Raw genomic sequence first — 24,424 nt, forward strand, 5'->3', positions numbered from 1 at the left:
TAAAAAGGGTTTCTGAATAATTTACATATTCTTTGCCATTATTACAATTCATAAATATACATAAGTCTGGGACAACAAAAGTTGAAAGCCTAGCCTACTGGTAGCTCCTACCTCAGCTACAACGGCATCAACGCCTATAGGAAACTGCAGAACGTTTCCTAACCGCTCACGAATTGGGAGCTTGATCATGTTCATCTTGCCTATCTGTTGTTGTGTGATGAAAGAAGAAAGCAAGGGTGAGCAATAAGCCCACCGAAATAATATGTATAATAATTAACAATATATGAGCATTCTCATAGTACTCATGAAAGTCTTGGTCAAAAAAAAATGAACCTAGTTTGTTATCTTAACGCGACCAAGTCGCAAAATATTCAGTATATATATACATATATACTTTTCACAATCATTGAAATCCTCTGACATGTATAATATACACAGAGTTCCAGTTTATAACTGTATAAAAATATCGTTGCAAGGTGATCTCATATATCTAACCTTGTCTCAACGTTTTTCTGAAAATATTTGACATGCATAAGATAATCATTTACTAGATATAAGTTTAAAAGATGAAGTTACAAGATACTCCAATATACTTATATCTTTTCCAAATACTACTTGAACTACCACCGTTCAAGTTATAATCAGTTTCAAAAGTTCATCACACTGATGAGACTATAAGATAAGACTTGAATATATTCAATCTTTGAAATATCATTTGAAAGAAATGAAGTTACGAGATACTTCATTAAGTCCCGATATATATATACACCTATATATATATACATTTCATACACTCCTTGAAAACCTCTGTTATGAATATTATAAACAGAGTTGCAATATCCAATGAATTTGGAAAGGAGAAAACCTTGGCATAAACCTGATATCTTGCTGATCAGGCAAAGATACCAATAAGTAACCTTTTCTACTAGTAGATGGACGAATTCCCCATTGGTCATCACCATGGCCGCATTAGGACCTATGCTGGACTGCCACTCAGCCACTTACGCATTGATGGACTCCCACTGAGCCACTTACACTTTCATGGACGACCACTGAGCCCATGTTGCTTCATTAAATAAAATAAAGTTATCGAATAAACCTTATTCGATTAATAGTTTTGAAAACTATATATATATATAATACTCGGGAACATCGACTCCCGGTTTAGAAAATGTTCACCTTTGGGTCCCCTATACTAAGGGTATACACAACTACTGCTTATCTCTAGCATAGGTATTATGCAACTTATAAGCAATTGAATCAACAATTAGATATCAAGTTTACGAAACAGACATGCATATATACCATATCAGCATGCTCCAATATATCGCAAAATTTTCTAATAACAATCATGCACTTATCACAAGATAATGCATATACATATATTTATATCACAACAAAAGTATAACGGGTAGAAAACTTGCCTGAGTGTTCCCGGATAGACTTAAGCTTAGAGTGGGTCCGATAACCTATGAACAACAACATAAGTCGGAATTAAACCCCGGTCGCTTAAGAAACTAGACTTTAACCAATTGAACCCTAACGTTCGCTTATGGTCACTTCTACGCTTAACGAATCACATAAGTCATTCGAGTACCCTCGGCTCCACCATTTTTAATAAATTAACCATTAAGAATTTTAAGGCGATTCTTTCGCGAGTACTCTACTAACTGCCTAATCCACTTTACATAATTGTTTCATACTCCAATTAGTCATTTAAGGTCCTTAACCAAGGTTTTAAAGTAAGGCGAGGGTTAATGGTTCGGTCGTGAAACACCGTTACTTAAAACGGTCGTTTCTCCTAAATCATACATCGGATTCAAGCGAACCACATATCAAAATGAAGCTCGTAACATGAACTATCTAATCATGGAAATGGTCAAAATCTAATAGTGAGTTGTCGGGTCCTGATGTTAAGAACAAAAATAGTCTAAAGTAAATCGGGCATTACGACGGCTATGTTTACGCGATTACCAAATTTAAACCATTCCAATCAATTCACAATTCAACCCACAATCACCACTACAACCAAACTTCATCCATACACTACTACAACAGCCCCAACATCTCAAGATTTCCAATTTATACTACTTCTCAATCATGAACTAAGAGCTTACTTAAGTTCATTAACTAATAATCAAGATTTACAACTCCAAAAATATCACAAAACCAACCAATCTCTAAATACACAATAATCATGCCTCTCATGAACTATACTACTCATAACAAGCTCTTAACATTCAATAATAATGCTAGGTCAAGAGATTATACCTTCCTTGAGAGTAGGAGTAACTAATGAGCTTGAAACAACCTTGGAAAATCCTTACTAAAGCTTTATCTAAACAAAAACACAAGATCAAAATTTCAAGTTCTTGAAAAACACTATTCACTCTCTTCTTCCATGAATTATAGGAAGAGATTGTGAAGGAATTTGAAGCTTAGATTCATAGGATATCTATATCTATGTACAAGGAACCTTGGATAATTACCTCATGATTTAACAATGCTTGGATCTTGGATTTTGATTTTTTTATCCTTGAAAATGAAGGAAGGCCGAGAGCTTTCTTGTTGGATAATGAAGGTCAACTTTGTGTTTTGTGTTTTGATTTGTTTTGCTTGGTTGTTTTGCTTAATTACCTTTTAACCATGGTAAAATTTGTGTGGTTTATAACCAACCAACACTTCCTTCCCTTTTTGGTAATGCTTATGTCATCCTTCTATGTCATCTTGTTACACTTGTCCTTCTCTTGTTGGTGTGATGACATCATCATCACTAACCTCTTTGATTAACTCCTAATTACTTGGCTAATGACCGCTGATCTGTTATACGGTTCGCTTAACTTTCGTTCTCGTTTATCGTTTGAGGGATCATACCCGAGATCTTATTACTTGGGTTTCCTTAACCTTTCTCAATACATTATATTTCTTTTATGATCCTCTCTTATAATCCTTGAATTTAAATCCTTTTTATCCTGTTACCTTATACTCAATTCTTTCGGTATCTGGTGGATTTTCGGGAAAAATCAAAGTGTTCGAATTTGGATTATGACGATCTTTACATACACTTATATACTATATAGAGTACTAATAAGATCTTAGAATATCAATAAAAGAACCCCTACATAGTGTGGCATGAAAAGTTTTCTTATTCAGCATAATCAGCAAAAATCACTATTCATAAGGTTTATAAAAAGTCCAAAATTTTTGGGGTTATTACAGTCTCCCCTCCTTAAAAGGACTCCGTCCCGGAATCAGATAGAAAATGAATAGGGATACTTTCTTAGCATTGCACTTTCTAACTCTCAAGTCAATTTTCCCACATTGTGGTTCTGCCACAAACCCTGACTAGCATGATAACCCTTCATCTAAGCACTTGTCCATTTTTGATCTATAACCCTTCCTGTTTGCTCCATATAGGTTACGTCTGGTTGCATGTCTATGCGCTCATATGCCCCTATTTGTCTGGCATCCGGATTACACTTCCTTAACATTGATACATGGAACACGTTATGAACTTGCTAAGGTTCGGGGTAAGGCTAGCTCATATGTTAACTTCCCAATACGACTTAATATATCCAAGGGTCCAACAATTCGTGGGCTTAGCTTTCCTTTCTTTCCGAACCACATCCATCCTTTCCAAGGGAATACCTATAACAACACTAGGTCCCCTACTTCCTATTATTTGTCCTTTCATGTCAAATCAACATACTTCTTATGTCCATCTTGGGCTACTACCAGCCGTCCTCTGATTAGATCTATTATATCCTTGGTCCTTTGGACTACTGCGGGTCCGAGCATCTTGCGCTCTACAACTTCATCCTAACATAAGGGAGATCGACATTGTCTTCCCTCAAGGATCTCATAAGGCGATACCTCGATACTGACATAAGATCGATTATCGTAAGAAAACTCAATCCGCGTTAAGTTATCATTCCAAATTTCTTTCAAGTCTATTGTACAGACTCTCAATATCTCATCTAGATCTACAGCTTTTGCTTCTCAATACCCACTCTTTTCGAGTTCGTAATCGTTACTATCTTTCGTACCAAATTTTATACTGATTACACTTTTGCTCGTTAGCGTTCTATAACCTTTTAATAATCGCATCAACCTTAGTATCAGGAACGCGTTAGAATTGGAATACCACCATACTTGGTACCACTTCATATCTAGCTGCCTCCATCTTCGAAAGCTTAGTCCTCCATATAGAAGTAAAAGAATTTATTGAGAGATCACTATGATCATGAACACTTGTTTTATTGCATAGTTAGTACAGAAGGTGGCCAGCCTTTAGTACTTGACAAACAATTAAACAACAGAGGGTACCCTACTAGGCTTCTATCACACAGATAGATAGTCATTCAGCAATACCTCCCCTTCTGGAAGGGTTGTTCTTCTCAGCTTATATGAAATGAAATGGAGAGAAAAGAACGAATTGAAGAGAATTGTATATATATAAAATATACTACCACAAAATATCTGGCTTGGAATCTACCTCTGAACTATAGAGGTTTGTCATAGGAGAACAAAACAGATACGTATATATATCAACATCAAGTATTAATGCATCGCATTTCACATGCCTAAATATTTTTGCTATTCTGTCCATCATTCTATAGACCCATGCTCTTCCTCGAGCTTATACACAATCACCTTTGAAACTCCCTCGACATCGAAAATCGAATCTGGGATCTCATTCTAGATATCATCGTTACTAGAATTCTATGCTTGCACCGCAACCTTCCTCGTATAGTAATACGACTCTCTATTGATAAGAAGGAATAAGTATATCATAGGTAAATAATCGACTTAATTAGTCTATCAATGATAACTTGTACATCACCACGACCCGATTAGTGGTACTTAATCTTAACATCCATTACAATACAACTCTCACGGTTGTTATCGTCTCATTACTCGCAGAATCGTTGCTGCATTACTATGGTCCACCGCTGACCTACTGTAGTCATTCATTTTCTATGAAATCTTAATAGCTTACCATACGAAGTCGATACATGTCGTATCGAATTCTTCTAGGGAGGCAACATAATCACCATTCCATGATTCATGAAGAACACTCCTGAACTTGGCGTACATATGACATGAAGCAAATAAAATTGCAGAAGAGTTTCAATAAAAGCAAAGATAGCAGGTTAATACCATTATTAACCATATGTCTTTATTAGGAGATATGAAGCTCAAAGGTTCATTTAGTCCTTTCGTAACATGGTCCTGGCTTATCTCAAGATATGACCTTATAAGATAGATAGCCCGCTCACGGTGATTACATAAATTAAATCTTTACCAAACTACTATCACGGTTGAGTATCGCACAATCATCAGAAGGAATGTCAATCTTCCAAACCATAATACAATCTTCACGGCTTTAACCAATGTCACTGTATTCCTCTGGCATGAGCGCCGATAATTGTCTTCTTATACTCAAAATGTCGGCCACCTCATTGGCCTTTCCTAATAGTAATAGTTCCTTATAATCAATGTCATTTTAACCACCTTCAACTACATTTTCTACCTCATTTCAATCACTGCTTATGTGAAAATGCTTCTCTTAAGTCCTGGTGAGAAAAAAATCACCATTTTTCCATAAGTCATTGCCTTAGTCTTTAGATGTGAACATTGTCATGACTAACCCTCGATCATATTTAGGACGTCTCTTATCTTGGGTCCTTCTTATTTTCACCAATATCGACCCTCATTGGATCGATCTATACTTTCTTGTGGTGCAATATGTGCCCCACCTGGCATTATTATAATTACGTCATATTTCCTTCATCAAAATTTCTATTCTTGAGAACTTTGAATATTACCTTTCTCCTTGTAAAACCTCTAAGGTTGTCCTTACATCCTTCATCAGGTACACCCTAGGCACAGGGCATATCAAGATACCATTTACTAATACAAGAATCATTATCTATATACTTCTGAAAAATTTCTCCACTGATCCTTAAAGGTTGTTGTTACCTTAATCCTTTCCAATTCATAATGTCAAAACTCATGTTGTCCCTATTAAGGGTGAAATGCCAACCTTTATGCATTCCCCTAGGATTCATTTCAAGTTATCGGGGTTTTATCCTTAATTCCTCCTTTAAAAGATACTTACACTCTTCCATGGATAAATCAAGTCATATATACTTGATAGATTACCTTATTCAATCATTCTCACTTCGATAGTCTATACTTAATTTCACAATAGCATCCTTATTCAAACTGAGGTCAATCCATATGGCCTCCAAAAGATAACAATGGTTTTTTTTTCCGCTTTGCTTGCCTAATTTGGTAATGACACAGGGATGTTCTGGAAGATATTGGTCGTGTTCAACGTGAACTTCTTCTTAATAAATCCTTATTTACTTTTGTTGTTTATCTCAACAGTCATCTCAATGTTGGGATATCTTTCATACCTGGTGTCTCCCTTTCTGGGTATCATGCCCCCGGTCTTACACTTCACATTCTTGAAGGTCACTTCATCCAATTTTTCCTAATTTCTTACTTTCTTGTCTCCTCAGTCCATCCACGTTTCCTTATTAATCAATCGATCTATCTCAAAGTTTCATCGAATACTATCAACATCAAGGGAATTAACTATACGTATCGCTTACGCCTTCAAACCTTGAATTTATCTCATGATCAGTCACCATCGCGCTGATGATGACACACTTCTCTATATTCATTGCAAGGTTTCTTAGGGTTTCCCATACATAACTCCCTTATCACTTCTCAACTCTATTTCCTTTATATCCCTTTATACTCCTACCCTTTTCAGTCTTTTATTTTCGTTTCCATTACAACCATTACATGAACTAACACAACATAAGCATTGATTTCAAACATCCCATCATTCTAGATTCGTGTCCTCAGAACGAATCTTGACAACTTTTACAACTTAGATTTATAATTCATCATACTTGTCCGCTTTTGTTCCGGCTCTAAAGCTTTTACACTACCTTCATAACCTTGGGAAGTACTTTCCCGAAAACAATTGTCTAAACTTTAGTCAATTTATTATAACTTCTGGCTCCGTGCCTTTCTTGGCCTTTCACCAACGGGTGGCCTCTCTCTTAGGAGGGTAAGTGACAAAAATAGTCTTTTGTGATTCGTCAATCATTTAGAATCTCAAATGATTCCTATATTTCCTTTAGCCAGGCTCTTGCCTCGACTGGGTCAACCTGTTCCTTGGAACTCTTAGCGACTTAAAGGTCATGAAAGAATTTCCTACCGCATTGTTTCCTCAGGGTGGTGTTTGGGAATAAAAGTATAGTTTTTGTTTAGGCAGGTCCATGAATTGCCCCATAGGAGTACCGTCCTGGTTCTCCCTATCTTGCTCGACTTCTATTTTCTCAGTATGAAATGTTTTCTCATCCTCCCCATAATCGGGTCATCCTACATGTTTTAAATCCTCATTTTCCACTTCATTATGTTATGGGTTCCTTCTATCTTGATGGCGTCCTCCCTGACTATCACATTCAGGGTTTGCCCTAAATCTTATTCCTCGAACTATGACTTTCATCTAAGATCCAGTCCTTAAGCTCTTGAACATTTGGAACCCAAATTCTGTAGGGATACCTCATTATTCCCTCATCATCTTTCTAGGTATTAATCTCTTCTCCGGTCATTGGTTCTCTTACTCTATTCATCACTTTTTCTTGGCACAATATGATCTTCTCCAATAATTTGGGCTGTATTGCAATCTCAAACAGGTTTTCGGTACCGGCTCCGGTTACCTTCACTTCTATTTCCATTTTCTCAAAATCTCTTGTCAACTCTCCCAAAGACATTTTCATCTTGAGTCTCTCTTTTATACTAAGGGCATTAACCACCATTTTGGCTTTCCCTGGATGATAAAGAATCTTATAATCGTAATCCTTGATTAGCTCTAACCACCTCCTCTAGCGCATGTTGAGCTCTTTCTGCGTGAAAATGTACTGGAGAACTTATGGTTTATGTAAATCTCACACTTTTCTCCATACAAGTAGTGCCTCCAACCTTTAGGGCAAAACTATTGCCACGAGCCCAAGCTCATGGGTGGGGATATCGAATTTTATATTCCCTTAATTATCTTGACGCGTTCGCGATTACCTTTTTGTGCTGTATAAGAAGCACCCTAATTCCTTATACGAAGCGTCACTACAATTCACAAAATCTCCTTTTTCATCCGGCAACGCCAACATAGGGGCCGCCACTAACCTTTTCTTTAGTTGTTAAAAGCTTTTCTCGTATTTCTCTGTCCATTCAAACTTCTCAGTCTTACGAGTAAGCCGCTTTAAAGGGGCTACTATCTTTACAAACTTGAACGAACCTCCGGTAGTGACCGGCTAATCCTACCTCTGGTAGTTTCCCTAACCATGGTCATCAATTCCTCAGTGGTCCTTTATTCATTCTTGTCAGGATCCTCCATGGGATCCTCCTCAGCCACAATCCCTTCTAGCACAACATCCTCAACCGCTACATCCTCAATATGAACATCATCCGGTCCTGCGTTAGGACACTCTATCGGATCCACAATCCGATCTCCAATTAGTAATAAAACATCATCGCGCTGTTGCTCCTCAACCTCAGGGTTCGGAGTCCCGCTACCATATATGATAACGAACTACGCTTCTATCACGATATTTATAAGGGTTCCCATAAGGGTTTTAACTATCAGTACTACGTTAGGTAGCCCGACTATGAACTTGGCAAGAGTTCTTATTATCTTAGTGAACTTATTATCTTAACGTCATATCATCTCTGAGGTTTATAACGCTTGGCTCTGATACCATTTCTGTAACAACCCCAGATCCGGGGTCAGGGATCCGGGTCGTCACGAGTTCCATTTCCCTTATCAATACTTAATCTTAACAGTCAACCAACTACTGCGTACTGTGACCCCACAATATATACACACACACACACCACAAGTTATAGTCTCAGAGACGAATACCAAAAATAACACAAGTCATTTTATTCCACAATTATAAACCATTTCACCATAAAAAGGGTTTCTGAATAATTTACATATTCTTTGCCATTATTACAATTCATAAATATACATAAGTCTGGGACAACAAAAGTTGAAAGCCTAGCCTACTGGTAGCTCCTACCTTAGCTACAACGACATCAACGCCTACAGGAAACTGCGGAACGTTTCCTAACCGCTCACGAATTGTGAGCTTGATCCTGTTCATCTTGACTATCTGTTGTTGTGTAATGAAAGAAGAAAGCAAGGGTGAGCAACAAGCCCACCGAAATAATATGTATAATAATTAACAATATGTGAGCATTCTCATAGTACTCATGAAAGTCTTGGTCAAAAAAAAAGAACCAAGTTTGTTATCTTAACGCGACCAAGTCGCAAAATATTCAGTATATATATACATATATACTTTTCACAATCTTTGAAATCCTCTGACATGTATAATATACACAGAGTTCCAGTTTATAACTGTATAAAAATATCATTGCAAGGTGATCTCATATATCTAATCTTGTCTCAACGTTTTTCTGAAAATCTTTGACATGCATAAGATAATCATTTACTAGATATAAGTTTAAAAGATGAACTTACAAGATACTCCAATATACTTATATCTTTTCCAAATACTACTTGAACTACCACCGTTCAAGTTATAATCTATTTCAAAAGTTCATCACACTGATGAGACTACAAGATAATACTTGAATATATTCAATCTTGGAAATTTCATTTGAAAGAAATGAAGTTACGAGATACTTCATTAAGTCCCGATATATATATACACCTATATATATATACATTTCATACACTCCTTGAAAACCTCTGTTATGAAAATTATAAACAGAGATGCAATATCCAATGAATTTGGAAAGGAGAAAACCTTGGCATAAACCTAATATCTTGTTGATCAGGCAAAGATACCAATAAATAACCTTTTCTACTAGTAGATGGACGAATTCCCCACTGGTCATCACCCTGGCCGCATTAGGACCTATGCTGGACTGCCACTCAGCCACTTACGCATTGATGGACTCCCACTGAGCCACTTACACTTTCATGGACGCCCACTGAGCCCATGTTGCTTATGCCGACTCAAATAGATGGACTTACTTCCCGAACGTTGGGTAAGTAATCAATTCATTTATCAAAATAGCAACCTCGTTGCGAATATAAAATACACCACAGAGCCGGATCCCTTAGATTTTTGAGCGAGTATTCAAGTCCCCTTCAAAAGGAAGATCTTAAATTTGAAAACGAGTTTTGGGATCCGCTCTATCCTTTAAAAATCATTTTGAAGACTCGAAAACATTTTTAAGAATGTTTGGAGTATTGCTGATTTAATGAAATAAATCAGTCCCGATGTATTAGAAAATATCTGAATATTATATCTGAATATTATTATTTAAATAATATTCCCATAAAGGATAATCTCTATAAAATAATTGAAGTAGAAGTTTTAAAACTCATACTTGAAATGAATAATAAATAACCAAAGATATACTTATACGAAAGTACGATCTTTATTTGAATAATCGAAAATAAGTTTGATTATCGAAACATTATTCTTTAATAAAATAAAGAATACTATTTAACAAAATAAGCGGAGTCATAAGTCCTCGAATGAATATTCAAAATAATATTTATTAAATAAAATAAACGGAGTCATAAGTCCTTGAATGAATATTCAAAAATAATATTCATTAAATAAAGTAAGCGGAGTCATAAGTCCTCAAATGAATATTCAAAAATAATATTCAGTAAATAAAGTAAGCGGAGTCATAAGTCCTCGAATGAATAATCAAAATAATATTCATTAAATAAAATAAAGTTATCAAATAAACCTTATTCGATTAATAGTTTTGAAAACTATATCAATATATATATATATATATATATATATATATATAATACTCGGGAACATCGACTCCCGGTTTAGAAAATGTTCACCTTTGGGTCCCCTATACTAAGGGTATACGCAACTACTGCTTATCTCTAGCATAGGTATTATGCAACTTATAAGCAATTGAATCAACAATTAGATACCAAGATTACGAAACAGACATGCATATATACCATATCAGCATGCTCCAATATATCGCAAAATTTGCTAATAACAATCATGCACTTATCACAAGATAATGCATATACATATATTTACATCACAACAACAGTATAACGGGTAGAAAACTTGCCTGAGTGTTCCCGGATAAACTTAAGCTTAGAGTGGGTCCGATAACCTATGAACAACAACATAAGTCGGAATTAAACCCCGGTCGCTTAAGAAACTAGACTTTAATCAATTGAACCCTAACGTTCGCTTATGGTCACTTATACGCTTACCGAATCACATAAGTCATTCGAGTACCCTCGGCTCCACCATTTTTAATAAATTAACCATTAAGAATTTTAAGGCGATTCTTTCGCGAGTACTCTACCAACTGCCTAATCCACTTTACATAATTGTTTCATACTCCAATTAGTCATTTAAGGTCCTTAAATAAGGTTTTAAAGTAAGGCGAGGGGTAATGGTTCGGTCGTGAAACACCGTTACTTAAAACGGTCATTTCTCCTAAACCGTACATCGGATTCAAGCGAACCACATATCAAAATGAAGCCCGTAACATGAACTATTCAATCATGGCAATGGTCAAAACCTAACAGTGAGTTCTCGGGTCCTGATGTTAAGAACAAAAACAGTCTAAAGTAAATCGGGCATTACGACGGTTATGTTTACGTGATTACCAAATTTAAACCATTCCAATCAATTCAACCCACAATCACCACTACAACCAAAATTCATCCATACACTACTACAACAGCCCCAACATCTCAAGATTTCCAATTTATACTACTTCTCAATCATGAACTAAGAGCTTACTTAAGTTCATTAACTAATAATCAAGATTTACAACTCCAAAAACATCACAAAACCAACCAATCTCTAAATACACAATAATCATGCCTCTCATGAACTATACTACTCATAACAAGCTCTTAACATTCAATAATATTTCTAGGTCAAGAGATTATACCTTCCTTGAGAGTAGGAGTAACTAATGAGCTTGAAACAACCTTGGAAAATCCTTACTAAAGCTTTATCTAAACAAAAACACAAGATCAAAATTTCAAGTTCTTGAAAAACACTATTCACTCTCTTCTTCCATGAATTATAGGAAGAGATTGTGAAGGAATTTGAAGCTTAGATTCATAGGATATCTATATCTATGTACAAGGAACCTTGGATAATTACCTCATGATTTAACAATGCTTGGATCTTGGATTTTGATTTTTTTATCCTTGAAAATGAAGGAAGGCCGAGAGCTTTCTTGTTGGATAATGAAGGTCAACTTTGTGTTTTGTGTTTTGATTTATTTTGCTTGGTTGTTTTGCTTAATTACCTTTTAACCATGGTAAAATTTGTGTGGTTTATAACCAACCAACACTTCCTTCCCTTTTTGGTAATGCTTATGTCATCCTTCTATGTCATCTTGTTACACTTGTCCTTCTCTTGTTGGTGTGATGACATCATCATCACTAACCTCTTTGATTAACTCCTAATTACTTGGCTAATGACCGCTGATCTGTTATACGGTTCGCTTAACTTTCGTTCTCGTTTATCGTTTGAGGGATCATACCCGGGATCTTATTACTTGGGTTTCCTTAACTTTTCTCAATACATTATATTCCTTTTATGATCCTCTCTTATAATCCTTGAATTTAAATCCTTTTTATCCTGTTACCTTATACTCAATTCTTTCGGTATCTGGTGGATTTTTGGGAAAAATCAAAGTGCTCGAATTTGGATTATGACGATCTTTACATACACTTATATACCATATAGAGTACTAATAAGATCTTAGAATATCAATAAAAGAACCCCTACATAGTGTGGCATGAAAAGTTTTCTTATTCAGCATAATCAACAAAAATCACTATTCATAAGGTTTACAAAAAGTCCAAAATTTTTGGGGTTATTACAGTGACCCTGACATTTTTTGGAAGAACAGCGTGAATTGCAATAGGAAGTAACTGTTAGAGCATGATGTGGCAGTCATGGGACTTCATCCCAAACATCTTTAATTCATCTATGGATATGCAGTTTTTGATGTTGGACACATGTCCATAGGGAAGCTTCATGTGTATTAAAGATGACAACATCTTCTTCTTTTCTGCCTTTGACAAATTAAAAACCGAAGGAGGTAAATAGGTTTTTTTATTTCCTTTTTGTGGAGCTAGATTAGCCCTAACCCCCATGTCAATCATGTCAAGACGAGAAGCCTCACTATCTTTAAACTTATGTTTCATATTTAATAATGTGCCAATCAAGCTATCACACACGTTCTTCTCGACGTGCATGACATCGAGACAATGACGAACGTGGTGAAATTTCCAATATTCTAGCTAAAAAAACTGACTTATTCTTCCATGGGCAGTCCACCTTTTTTGACTTTTTGACTTGTTTTCCAAATTGAAATTCAATTTTTTCTTGCAGTGATAACACCTCTTTTCCTGAAAGCGGTTGACGTGCCTGCCCCAACTCGTGTTGCCCATTAAAAACTACCTTTTGCTTCCTATATGGATGATTTCTAGGCAGATAACGCCGATGGCCTTGGTAACACATCTTCCTACTATGGCTTAAATACTTAGCAACAGTATCATCACCGCATATTGGACAACACAAATAACCTTTATCGACGCAACCGGATAGATTTCCGTATGCAGGAAAGTCATTTATTGTCCATATTAAAATTCCTTTTAGAGTGAAATATGATTTAGTATAGGCATCATACACATTCGGTACACCCTCCCATAACTTCTTTAAATCATCAATAAGCGATTGTAAATAGACGTCAACATCATTACCAGGTTCATGGGGACCGGAAATCAAAACTGTTAACATCATAAACTTCCTCTTCATGTATAACCATGGAGGAAGATTATAAGTTACTAAAACTACGGACCAACAGCTGTACCTATTGGTTAAACCATTATTATGCGGGTTTATACCATCTGCCGACAAAGCCAAACGAATATTTCTTGCCTCACTGCCGAATGCAGGCCACCTATAATCTATATTTCTCCATGAAGGAGAGTCGGCTAGATGCCGCATCTTTCCATCTTGTCTTCGCTGCTTTGCATGCCATGTCATCAGTTCAAAAGTAGAAGGAGATTTATACATACGTTTAAATCTCGGAATAATTGGAAAATACCACATTACTTTTGCGGGCACATTGATCCTTATTTTACCATCCTTTCCCAACTTCCACCTAGATAGACGACACTTAGGACACTCGGAAGCATCAGCATGTGCACCCCGATATAGGATGCAGTTATTTGGACATGAGTGAATTTTTTCATATTCTAGGCCTAAGTCAGACAAGGCTTTTTTGGCTTCATAAGCATTAGGTGGCAGCACATTATCTTTAGGAAGGAGAGAGCCAACGGAAGTGAGTAAATCTGTGAAAGCACTATCACTAATTCCAAACCTTGCTTCCCAATTATGCAATTTTAGCATCGACTCTAACTTCGTACATTCACTACCCTCAAACAAAGGTTGTTCAGCATCCGCCACAAACCTTCTAAACTGATACGATTCGTTGTCATACTCACCCGAATTATATGCAGCATCACAAACATTGACGGTTTCTGATGCAGGGGCAGGGGCAGGTGTACGTGCAGGGGGTGGAGCGTTGCAAGTACTATTGACCGATGACCTAGTCCCACACCCTTCTGTATGCCAAATCCAATCCAAATACCCTAAACTAAAACCATTGTCATACAAATGACCCCTGATAATCTTTACGGAGAATTTTTTAAAGGTAACACATCGTTTACAAGGGCAGGGAATTCTTTTAGGATCACGAGAATTTTCCTCAGCAAAAATCAAAAACCGTTCCACCCCAATTTCATATTTGAGTGTATCCCTATCTTTGAAAATCCACGACTTGTCCATGTTAAGAAGGAACTACCTGATTGTTAAATAAAATGTCAAATATCGTAGTAACAAAGACTACAAAATAGTAGTCTATAATTGTAATTCACCCCCTAATATGGATACAATTTAGATTATACTTTCGATTCAAGTTCTTATTAACAAAGACTAACTATAACTATAACATTATCATTAATAAATATATTAATTTACTTATAATTATCACATCATCCCCGTGTTTAAGTTGTTAACAGTTAGTGATACTCAATTAGACTCTAATATTCACTAATGTTTGCTATTATAGTACTAGTCTATTAACTCTAATTAGAGCATCTCCAAGGCAGGGGAGCCCTTGTGAGACATTTTTACACAATATAGTATTATATTAACATATAGCTAATCCTACTGCCAACTTCATTCGAGCATAAAACCTTATACATTCAACAAATTTTACATAGCTATCAGTTTATATTATTATAGCCAATTATTATAGAGAGTATCGTTGGAGATGCTCTTAGGCTAACAACATAGAAGCCTAAAAATTTGATCTAATATTCACTAAACATACACTCATACAACTACTTGCTTATATCTAATAATATACAAGCCCAATAATTTCACCTAATATATCATATTAGAATTCATGTAAATGCCTTCATGTTTACAGGGGATATATAAATACAGATATACAGGGGACATAAACAACTCATATACAGGGGACACAAACTCATATACAGGGGACACAAACATTTGTACTTGTACACATATATAAACATAACAACAACTCACACAGTTAAGCATACATATATGCATGCACACATACAACTATAGATATTATACATGCTCCCAAAGAAAACTCTAATGATACTCTAATTAAACTCTAATCGAACAGAAACATATACCTAATTTAAGATCCAAATAAATCGAATCTCAAAATCGAATAGAAACTCATACCTAATTAAGCACAAAACTCCAAAGCACCAAGAACCAAGCTCGAACAAACACCTCCAAAGCACCAAGAACCAAGCTCGAACAAACACCAAATCCCAAATCTGTTCAAGAATAGAAACAAAGAAAATCAAAAGATTAATCGAATAAAGAAACAAAGAAAGGGGGTTTACTGTAATTGAAACTTAATCTGAAATTGAGATGAAAATCGAAGGAGTAATCGAAGGCGGGGTTAGTTTTAAGGTTACGTTTGGACAGTAAAGGGGGAAGAACACTACCGTTGCTCTCGTTTGTCTGAATGACAGTTTATATTTTCAGTTTTATGTTTTAATGTTTTTAGTTTTATGTTTTTTAGGTTTTTATTTTTTTTAGTTTGAAAATTGGGACAAGGCCCGTGTTTGTTTGGGAGGGGAATAAAATTTAAGGGGGAAAGTTATTGGGGGGAACTAAAACCAAAATATTTGGCTTAAGGCGGGGAAAAAAGAAGGGTCTCGCGCTTACTTTTTTTTAATCTTGCCCTAGACATCGTTTTCAAAGACAACTGATGTCCGAAAAATATAAAGACATCGGTTCTTGTTTTAGTGATGTAAAAAGTAGATTTAACATCGGTGGTTTTCTTAACCGATGTCTAAGGTGCGATGTCTAATCCTGCTTTTCTAGTAGTGATATCTTTGCATACTGTGTTAATCTTGATCTTCCTTTGCCAGTTAATCTTCACCCTTGATCTTACACACTCTTCATGCTGCTTTTTGTAGACTTGTCAATCCAACTGATTGGATTGTTTGTTGATTATTAATCTTGGATATTGAACTGGTCTGCAATTTGTACTTTGAGATTTTACCTCGAGATCTCCAGTTAGGCATATAGAGATCTTGATATCTCAATAAGTATAATGACTTATCGAGATCTCTAATACTCTATAGTTGATTTGACTTGTAGAGATCTCTGAGTTCTCTATAAGAGAATTTGGCTTATCGAGATCTCTAATATTCATATCTTCACTTTGACTTATCGATATCTCTGAGTTCTCTAGTGACTTATTGGCTTGTCGATAACTCAGAGTTCTCTAGTCAAATTTGACTTGTCGATAACTCAAAGTTCTCTAATGAATTTTGGTTTATCGATATCTCTGAGTTCTCTAGTGAACTTATCTATAACTCTGAGTTCTCTAGTGAATGTTGACTTGTCGATAACTCTGAGTTCTCTAGTGAAGAAATGACTTGTCGATATCTCCAATCTTCATGTCTTCAATTTGGCTCGTCGATATCTCTGAGTTCTCTAGTAGATGTCATGAGTTCTCTATAATTCATTCTGGAGTTCTCGAATGACTTCTCTATAACACTAAATCTGTGACTTGTATAGATCTTGACTTAGAACATTTTCCCAAAACAGATTTATTCAACTCCAAGCATCTTCATAATTCTTCTGAGGCATGATATTCTTGATCTTCTTCCAGATAGAATTTTTAGGCTTGATACTGTTTAAAGAAAAAGACTCAAGTCTGCTTTTTTGATAGTTTTACAGACTTTAAATGTTACAAGTACAAAATTCAAACTAAGCTTACAATACAACTTACTTAGGGTTGTCAATTTGACTTAGTCTTGTTAAAGTACATGCATGTCTTGCACAACAATCTCCCCCAAATTGTGAGAAGATTGCTTAACACAAATTCATGCCTGCTAACAAGACTAACCCTAAGTTAAAATGGAAAATAAGACTAATGTAAAAATTGACATAATTACAACAATTGTACATTAGATGATTTTGAGCTTGAGCATTTATAAGCATCAGACAAAGACTGGAACTTTAGATTCTTCTCTAATGAGGTCCTTTAGATATACAAGAATTTCAAGTTCCTCTATAATTAGAGTCCCTGTTAGAGCTTCTATCAACTTGAGTCTGTCTTGCTTTGGATAACCATCTAACATTTCAATTCTGAATTTAGAGAAAGAGCCAGCTTTTACATTCAGAAATCTTCCATCTTTTGAAATTCTTCTCATCCCTTTAGCTTTAAGTTCTTCAGATCTTTTGATGTACATTTCAATCTCTTCATCCTACTTTCTCCTTTTCTCCTTATACTTTGCTATACCCCTTGCTCTTCTTTCCTCTCTTTCAATCAACCATTCAGCTAGAACTGATCTCCATGCTCTTGTAGCAGTATCCTTATCCTTCAACAAACTTATCACTCTCTTGATTTCTATTGGAGAGAGAGTATCCATCAAATTGCTGCCTAGAAAAGTGAAGGACCCATCTTGAAAGTAGATTCTTACTTCCTTTAGAGTAACAACCCAGACTCTAACTATTTCCTCAGCCAGTTGTTGAAAATAGTCCTCATCTAAACTGCACCAGTTTAAGGATAGAAAATCATTCTGCTTGAAACAATTCCAGATGGCCCTTTTAGTAACTTCAACTTTTTCAGTAGGCTTAGCTTTCTTAGGTTTTCTCCCAACAAACTTGGAATGAGTTTTATGTGATGGTTTGATAGAAGGTAAGACTGTGATTTTCTTTAGAGATGTTTGGCTTGTGGTGATTGGAATTTTTAGAAAAGAGTTAGCAGTTTGCTTGTATAGGAATTTAGGCTTAGAGGTTTGAGGTGGTTTGATGTTTGAGATTGTTGACTTTGAAGGTTGAGCTAGTTGTGTTTGGATTTTTAGGATTTGTTGTGGTTCTAAGCCATCATGATTCTTCTTGCTTCTCTTTTTACTTTTTCTCTTTTTCTCATCATCCTTCCTTTCATATTCCTTCATCTCTCCTTGACTCTTGTCTTTGCTACTAACTGCTTTAGGGGCTTGACTAAGATTTGAGCCAGAAGGCTTTTATTTGTCATCCTTCTGCTCATCATCATCCTCATCTTTCCTTAAATTATATTGAGTATTTGGCAGCATGGTGTAAGCATTGACATGGTATCTATCCAATATTCTTATCATCTCCATATCATCTTGCTTCTTGTTCTTTTTGTGCTTTAGATCAGACTGTGATGTCATGATCAGCCTCATGTTTGATCTAACACAATGTTTAGGAACAATTAGATGTCTTGCCTGATTGGTTGTTGGACAAACATAAACTACTCATTTTTGTAGATATAGATAAGCTTCTGGAAAAGTTGCTATATGTGCCTTTTTGAGTTCTTGGAGAAGTTGAGTGTCTTCTTGAATGACTGGATTCACTCTGTTAATTATTACATCCAGCTCAGATGCTCTTAAAGTTTGAAGATATGGAAGAGTCACCTGGAGACACATGTCCACACCACCATCATTGATGTTCATGACAATCTTTTTCCCTAGAAAATTATCAACTTTAACCACCACTGCTCTTATAAAATTGATGTTCTTACCCAAAACTTTCTTGCAAGCCATATAGTTGTGTTGAAGAGATACTCTTAGTGCTGCAAGAAGGTCATTGAATTCCTGATCTTGATTGGGTCCTTCTGCATCCCTTAGTAGTCTTTCTTTCCCAACATCAACTTGAGCACTTGAGCTTTGTCCCACCAGAATAGACTCTTTGGATTTTGATTTAGCATCCCTGGATTATTGAATCCTAGCTTCAATCTCCCCCTTAGTCTTGGTGACAAGCATGAGGAGGGGAGTTGATAAATCTGGCCTTATTTATTCAGGTAAAGCAGGCAGTGAAATGTTGAGCTTCCCCATGATGGCCCCCAAAGCAACAGAATTCTGTATTTGAAGGTGCTTATGAGAGTCCACCAGGGTCTGGATGTCTGTTTGTTGACTCTTGACTAGAGAAGTCAAGGCTTGGACTTGTGCATTGAGAGAAGCATTGGTGGTCTGCAATTCTGAGACTTGGTTTTGGAGAGATTGGATTTGTAGATTTGTAGAAGTGGAGCAAGGCTAATAAGAGTTAGTAGATGTAGAGGAGACAAAAGTTGCTTCCACAGCCTTTTTGATGCCATCCACATGAGCAAAGCTGAAGGCTCATATCTGCTTTGGTGAAGTTGTTCCAGCTTGACCTTTGTGTTATTTGAATGAGTGATTTGTTGTTGGAGCATTGTATGAAGAGAGACGAAGGATTGTTTGAGATTTTTTACTTTCTTTTCACTGGTAGTAAGATCCATCCTTGACATTTGATCAGCAAAATGCTTGAACTTGGAAGTGATATGTACTTGAGATAGGATGATCTCATCCATTTTGTCCTTTACCAGCTTCCTTATTTTTGTCCTCATGACCATCAACTTGAGTTCTAGGGCTTTACCAAACAGGTGAAAAGCCTTGAGTTGAGCTTTGTAGACCTTAGTGACTGCATCATAGACATCTTGTGGAGTCAATGCCATGGCATTGCTCCCAAGAATTGTAACATACTCATCCCTGAATCTAGCCAAGACTTGATCCATCTCCAATACAAAATCCTGATATAGCCATGCATCTACATTTCCATCATGTTCTGCATCATTCACAATCTTCTCCTTCTGTTTTTCAACATCTTCATTGTATATGAGCATGATGGCTTGATAGTCTTGATTGCTCATATCAGAAGTGAGTAGATGTTGTGAGATATTTGTCAGCCCAGAAATCTGTTCAACTAGAAGATCATCTATAGATGTAGGTTGAGAACCAGATTCTTGCAGCCATTGAGATAGAATGTGTGGTTGTTGAGGTTGTTAAGTTGAGGGTTGAGCTGTTGAGGGATCAGAACCACCTGTGACTGAAGTTACAGTTTTTCTCACAGATTGCTCTATATTTATGACAGTGTGTTGTCCTCCACTTGTAGTGGGAACCTCCAATTGAATTGGAGGGGATTTGACTGGGTTACTGTCATGTACACCAGCCTTAAACCCTTGTGCATCTTGCAAAGCACTATACATGAAAGTGATAAACTTGCCTCCCCCATAGCAGGATCATTGGCAATTGTACCCCTAGCATTAACTGTTAATGCAATTTCTGCTAGGGTTTTGATGGGAGTTGTTCCTACATGAGGAGCCTCCAATTGAATTGGAGAGGATTTAGATAGCTTTCCCTCAGGAGTATTACTCTCAAACCTTATAGTCTGTGAAGACTGATTTGCACATGAAGGTGCATTTAGTATCTCCATGGGGTCTTCAGTAAAACTGATGAATCCCCCATGTTTTTGATGGTGTCATCAAGGTCTATCCCAGCTAGTAGCCTCTCACCATTTGATTGTACTGTCTGGGTGGTGAGCAAGGTTTCTTGAACCAAGTCACTTGATTTAGCTTGCACTTGAGAAATGTATTCAAGTGCTGTAGGTAAAGAAGAAAGTTTTGAGATTGGAAGTTGTTGCTCAGAAGTGAGTGTTGGCAGCTCCCCCTGAATGGATGAGGGAGCTTCAAAAGATGTGCCCTCACTGTGTGTTCCATCCTTATTTTTTCTACCAAACACTTGAATTGCTTCAGGTGCAGGCTGTGCAGACTCTGTACAAGGTGCATGGGGGTGAATGCTCTTTTCAATAGACATACCCTGTTGAGAGGATGTATTTAAAATCTGTTTAGTCCCCATTTTTACAACTGCATCCTGTTGGGAGGATACATAGGCGGCTTGAGTGGTCAACTCAGATTTCTTACTCTTCTTTGATCTCTTGACCAATGGTGACTCAGGTTCTGTTTGGTCCTCACCACTCTCAGTCAAAACAGTTAAAATTACCTCCTTTCTCTTCCTTATAGTCACCTCATCCTTTTGAGAAGATGAGGTGGTTGGTTTCCAAGCTACTAATGGTTTTGAAGGAACATGCTCACCTGGGTATGTTCCTGTGGGTGTGTCTGTGTTTGTGCTTCCACAGGCTCAGGAACCATTGTTGCACTAAGTTGACTTGCACTAGTTCTCATGTCTGGCATATAATAGGGTAAGTCTTAAATCTTTCAATCATGAAAGGTGTTAACTTAAGACTTACTGGAACCTTATTCTTAGTAAGAAGTGATCTAAATATAATTTTAGATACTTGCTTACAGTTGCCAATTAATGACCTGTTTACTCCTTCTAGCATATGTATGTGTAAAACATAATGTAATGTAACATGTAATCGAGGAATTATGACTCAACATGAAAATAGAAACAGATAAACAGTATTAAACTGTGAAGCATAGGAACCCTATAGATGAAGACATGACAAACACAAAGAACTAACAGATGCAATTGACTCTTTAAGTTGTCAAAACATATCATGGGAAGAATTTCATTAACATGTTGAAGCAGGCATGAAGAATAAGACATCAAAGGACTTTAATCATCAGTTACATCAATTGACTTCAAGTGTTGCAGATCAATGGTTCAATGAAAGAAGCAATGGATATTCACAATCTGTATCAGCTCAGAAGCACAAGATAAATTGAATTAGGTTCTCTCAATGCTAGTTGTTTGTGAAACATACTAGTGCACCAAACATCAGTATTCAAGAAGGAATTATGATTCAGTTACAGAAAAAAATGTTGATACAGTGAAGAATGGCTAAACAAAAGCAAGAACATTTTAAGCCATAATATTCTTCACTCTGGTCGCCATAGAAGTGTACAATACTACAAGTAGACTCTATGGTCGCCACATAACTGGTTGCCATAGAGAATTACTCTAAGGCACCACAGTGGTCGCCATAGAGAATCTCTAAGGCACCAGTGGTCGCCATAGAGCTTGGTTGCCATAGAAGAGGACACAGTATTTCCCTTATCACCACAGGGCTTTACCTGGTCGCCATAGGGCTTCAAGTCTCCATAAGGATTCACCTGGTCGCCACTCCATAGAAGAGTTGTGATATTCAGAGAATATTTTGCAGCAAAAACAAAGGATTGTGTGGACACAGTAATGCCACCTGTCCAATGAATTTGAAAGACTACATTAGTAGCTAAATGAATTGAATTCATTTCAGTTATCTTCTTCAGCTTTCAACAGAGTGTTTACGGGAGCTCCATTAAAGCACCTCATTTATTAAGCTTGTAAACATATTGTTATGCTGTTGAATTTATTGTAGGTAATCAATTTATTGATTATATTGTAGCAACCTCAAGGATTATATTAATGAAACGATATATTCCTCAAATTGTTTTGTGTCCAGTTTGATTCCATACTTTCAACGAAGAACTTGTAAACGAATCGAAAAGATTGTAGGTATCATATTCAACCCCCCCTTTTACGATACTTTGGGACTAACAATTGGTATCAGAGCTTGTTGATTGACATACAAATCAAGATTCGGAGAAAGAAACAAGTTCTTGAAAATTTCTTAAATTTTTTAATTTTCAAAAATTCTCATTTCTTGAAATGTTTGAACTTTAAATAATTTAATTCCGCCAAGAGATGAACAACCAAAGAATTGGAAGTATAAAGGTTCCCCCATTTGATAGAGATAAATACAACCTATGGAAGAAAAAGATGATGCTGTTTATGAAAGCTTCAAATCCACTTTACATTGGGATATTAGTGAATGGCCCTTATGTTCCGATGGAAGTAGTTACTAAATCCATAACCATAACTGGTGTGATAATTCCTTCCTCATCCACTCCCAGGGATCCATCTAAATATACAGAAACTGACAAGAAGTTGATAAATCTGGACACTAGCCTTCAACTCATAATTATGGAATCGACCGATAATGATATGGGTCATCAACTTCTAGGATGTAACAGTGCAAAAGATATGTGGGATACCATTGAGCTTTTAATGGAAGGTATAGAAGAATTCAAAGAAAACAGGATTGATATTCTGACGACTCAGTATGAGGCATTCAAACTTCAACCCGGAGAAGCACTGTCTTCACTCTTTGAGAGATATACGAGACTGTTAAGTGAATTAAAGCTGCAAGGGAAAGTTTACCCTATACGAGAGTCTAATAGAAAGTTTATGCTGACACTCCCAGTTCACCTGAAATAAAAGAACACATCAATCAGGGAAAGAGCAGATTTTATTACTATGTCTCTGGATGTGATCTATGGAAAGCTAAGAACACATGAGCTGGAGCAAGAGTAGAGAGCTATTATCTATGGACCTGGTTCTATTGACAGTAAGAATACGACACTTGCAAAAACCACTGCACTTGTAGTTCGTGAACATGAAGCTCAAGAAGACAAGGTTGCACCCTCCTCAACAATCAAGGAAATTATCGTAGCTGAAATTGCTGATGGTGAGGCAAAGGATGAAAATGAGTTCTACACTAAGGAAGAACTTAAATAGTTGGAGGAAAACTCTATGGCATACATGGCTGTAAAATTTAGTCATGTTAGATTCAGAAGGTAGCCCAACTATAAATCAAGGGGTTCATCATGGAGATTTCAGAAAGCAAGCTACTCATCAGGGTCAAGCTCCAGAGGAGGCTACAAGTCAAGTTTGGTAGACAAGAGCAAAACAAGATGTTACAACTGCAATGAGTTTGGGCGCTTTGCATCTGATTGCAGAAATCTAAGGCAGCAAAATCAAAAGACTCCTATGAAAAGAAGGAAACTTATGAAGATTTAAAGACGAAGAATGAGAAGCTGAAACAGAAGATGAATGCCTATGTGGAAAAGGAAAAGGGAAGAGCGTACATTGCTAAGGAAAAAGCTGGGATGATACTGATTCAGATGAAGAGGAAGAGTATGTAAACCTGGCTTTTATAGCAGACTCTGCAGAGGAATCATC

General features: G+C 36.5%; 1 protein-coding gene across 1 annotated transcript; it reads right to left on the reverse strand.

The window, feature by feature from the left end:
• Nucleotides 1-13,304: 13,304 nt before the first annotated feature.
• LOC141679672 (uncharacterized) lies at nt 13,305-14,927 on the reverse strand. Its single transcript, XM_074486110.1, has 2 exons — nt 13,982-14,927; nt 13,305-13,864 (listed from the first exon to the last, which is right to left on the reverse strand). Exons 1-2 carry the CDS (start codon nt 14,925-14,927, stop codon nt 13,305-13,307), a joined length of 1,506 nt encoding a protein of 501 aa, XP_074342211.1.
• Nucleotides 14,928-24,424: the final 9,497 nt, after the last annotated feature.

The sequence above is a fragment of the Apium graveolens genome, chromosome 8 (assembly GCF_009905375.1).
Source record: "Apium graveolens cultivar Ventura chromosome 8, ASM990537v1, whole genome shotgun sequence".
Classification (NCBI taxonomy): Eukaryota; Viridiplantae; Streptophyta; class Magnoliopsida; order Apiales; family Apiaceae; genus Apium; species Apium graveolens.

Excerpts from the sequence above, each read along its gene's own strand:
- LOC141679672 (XM_074486110.1), bottom strand. The coding sequence starts at position 14,927 with ATGGACAAGTCGTGGATTTTCAAAGATAGGGATACACTCAAATATGAA. Across the intron at positions 13,865-13,981 it reads TTTGGCTTTGTCGGCAGATG|TTTTGATTTCCGGTCCCCAT; the intron begins GTATAAACCCGC and ends TGATGTTAACAG.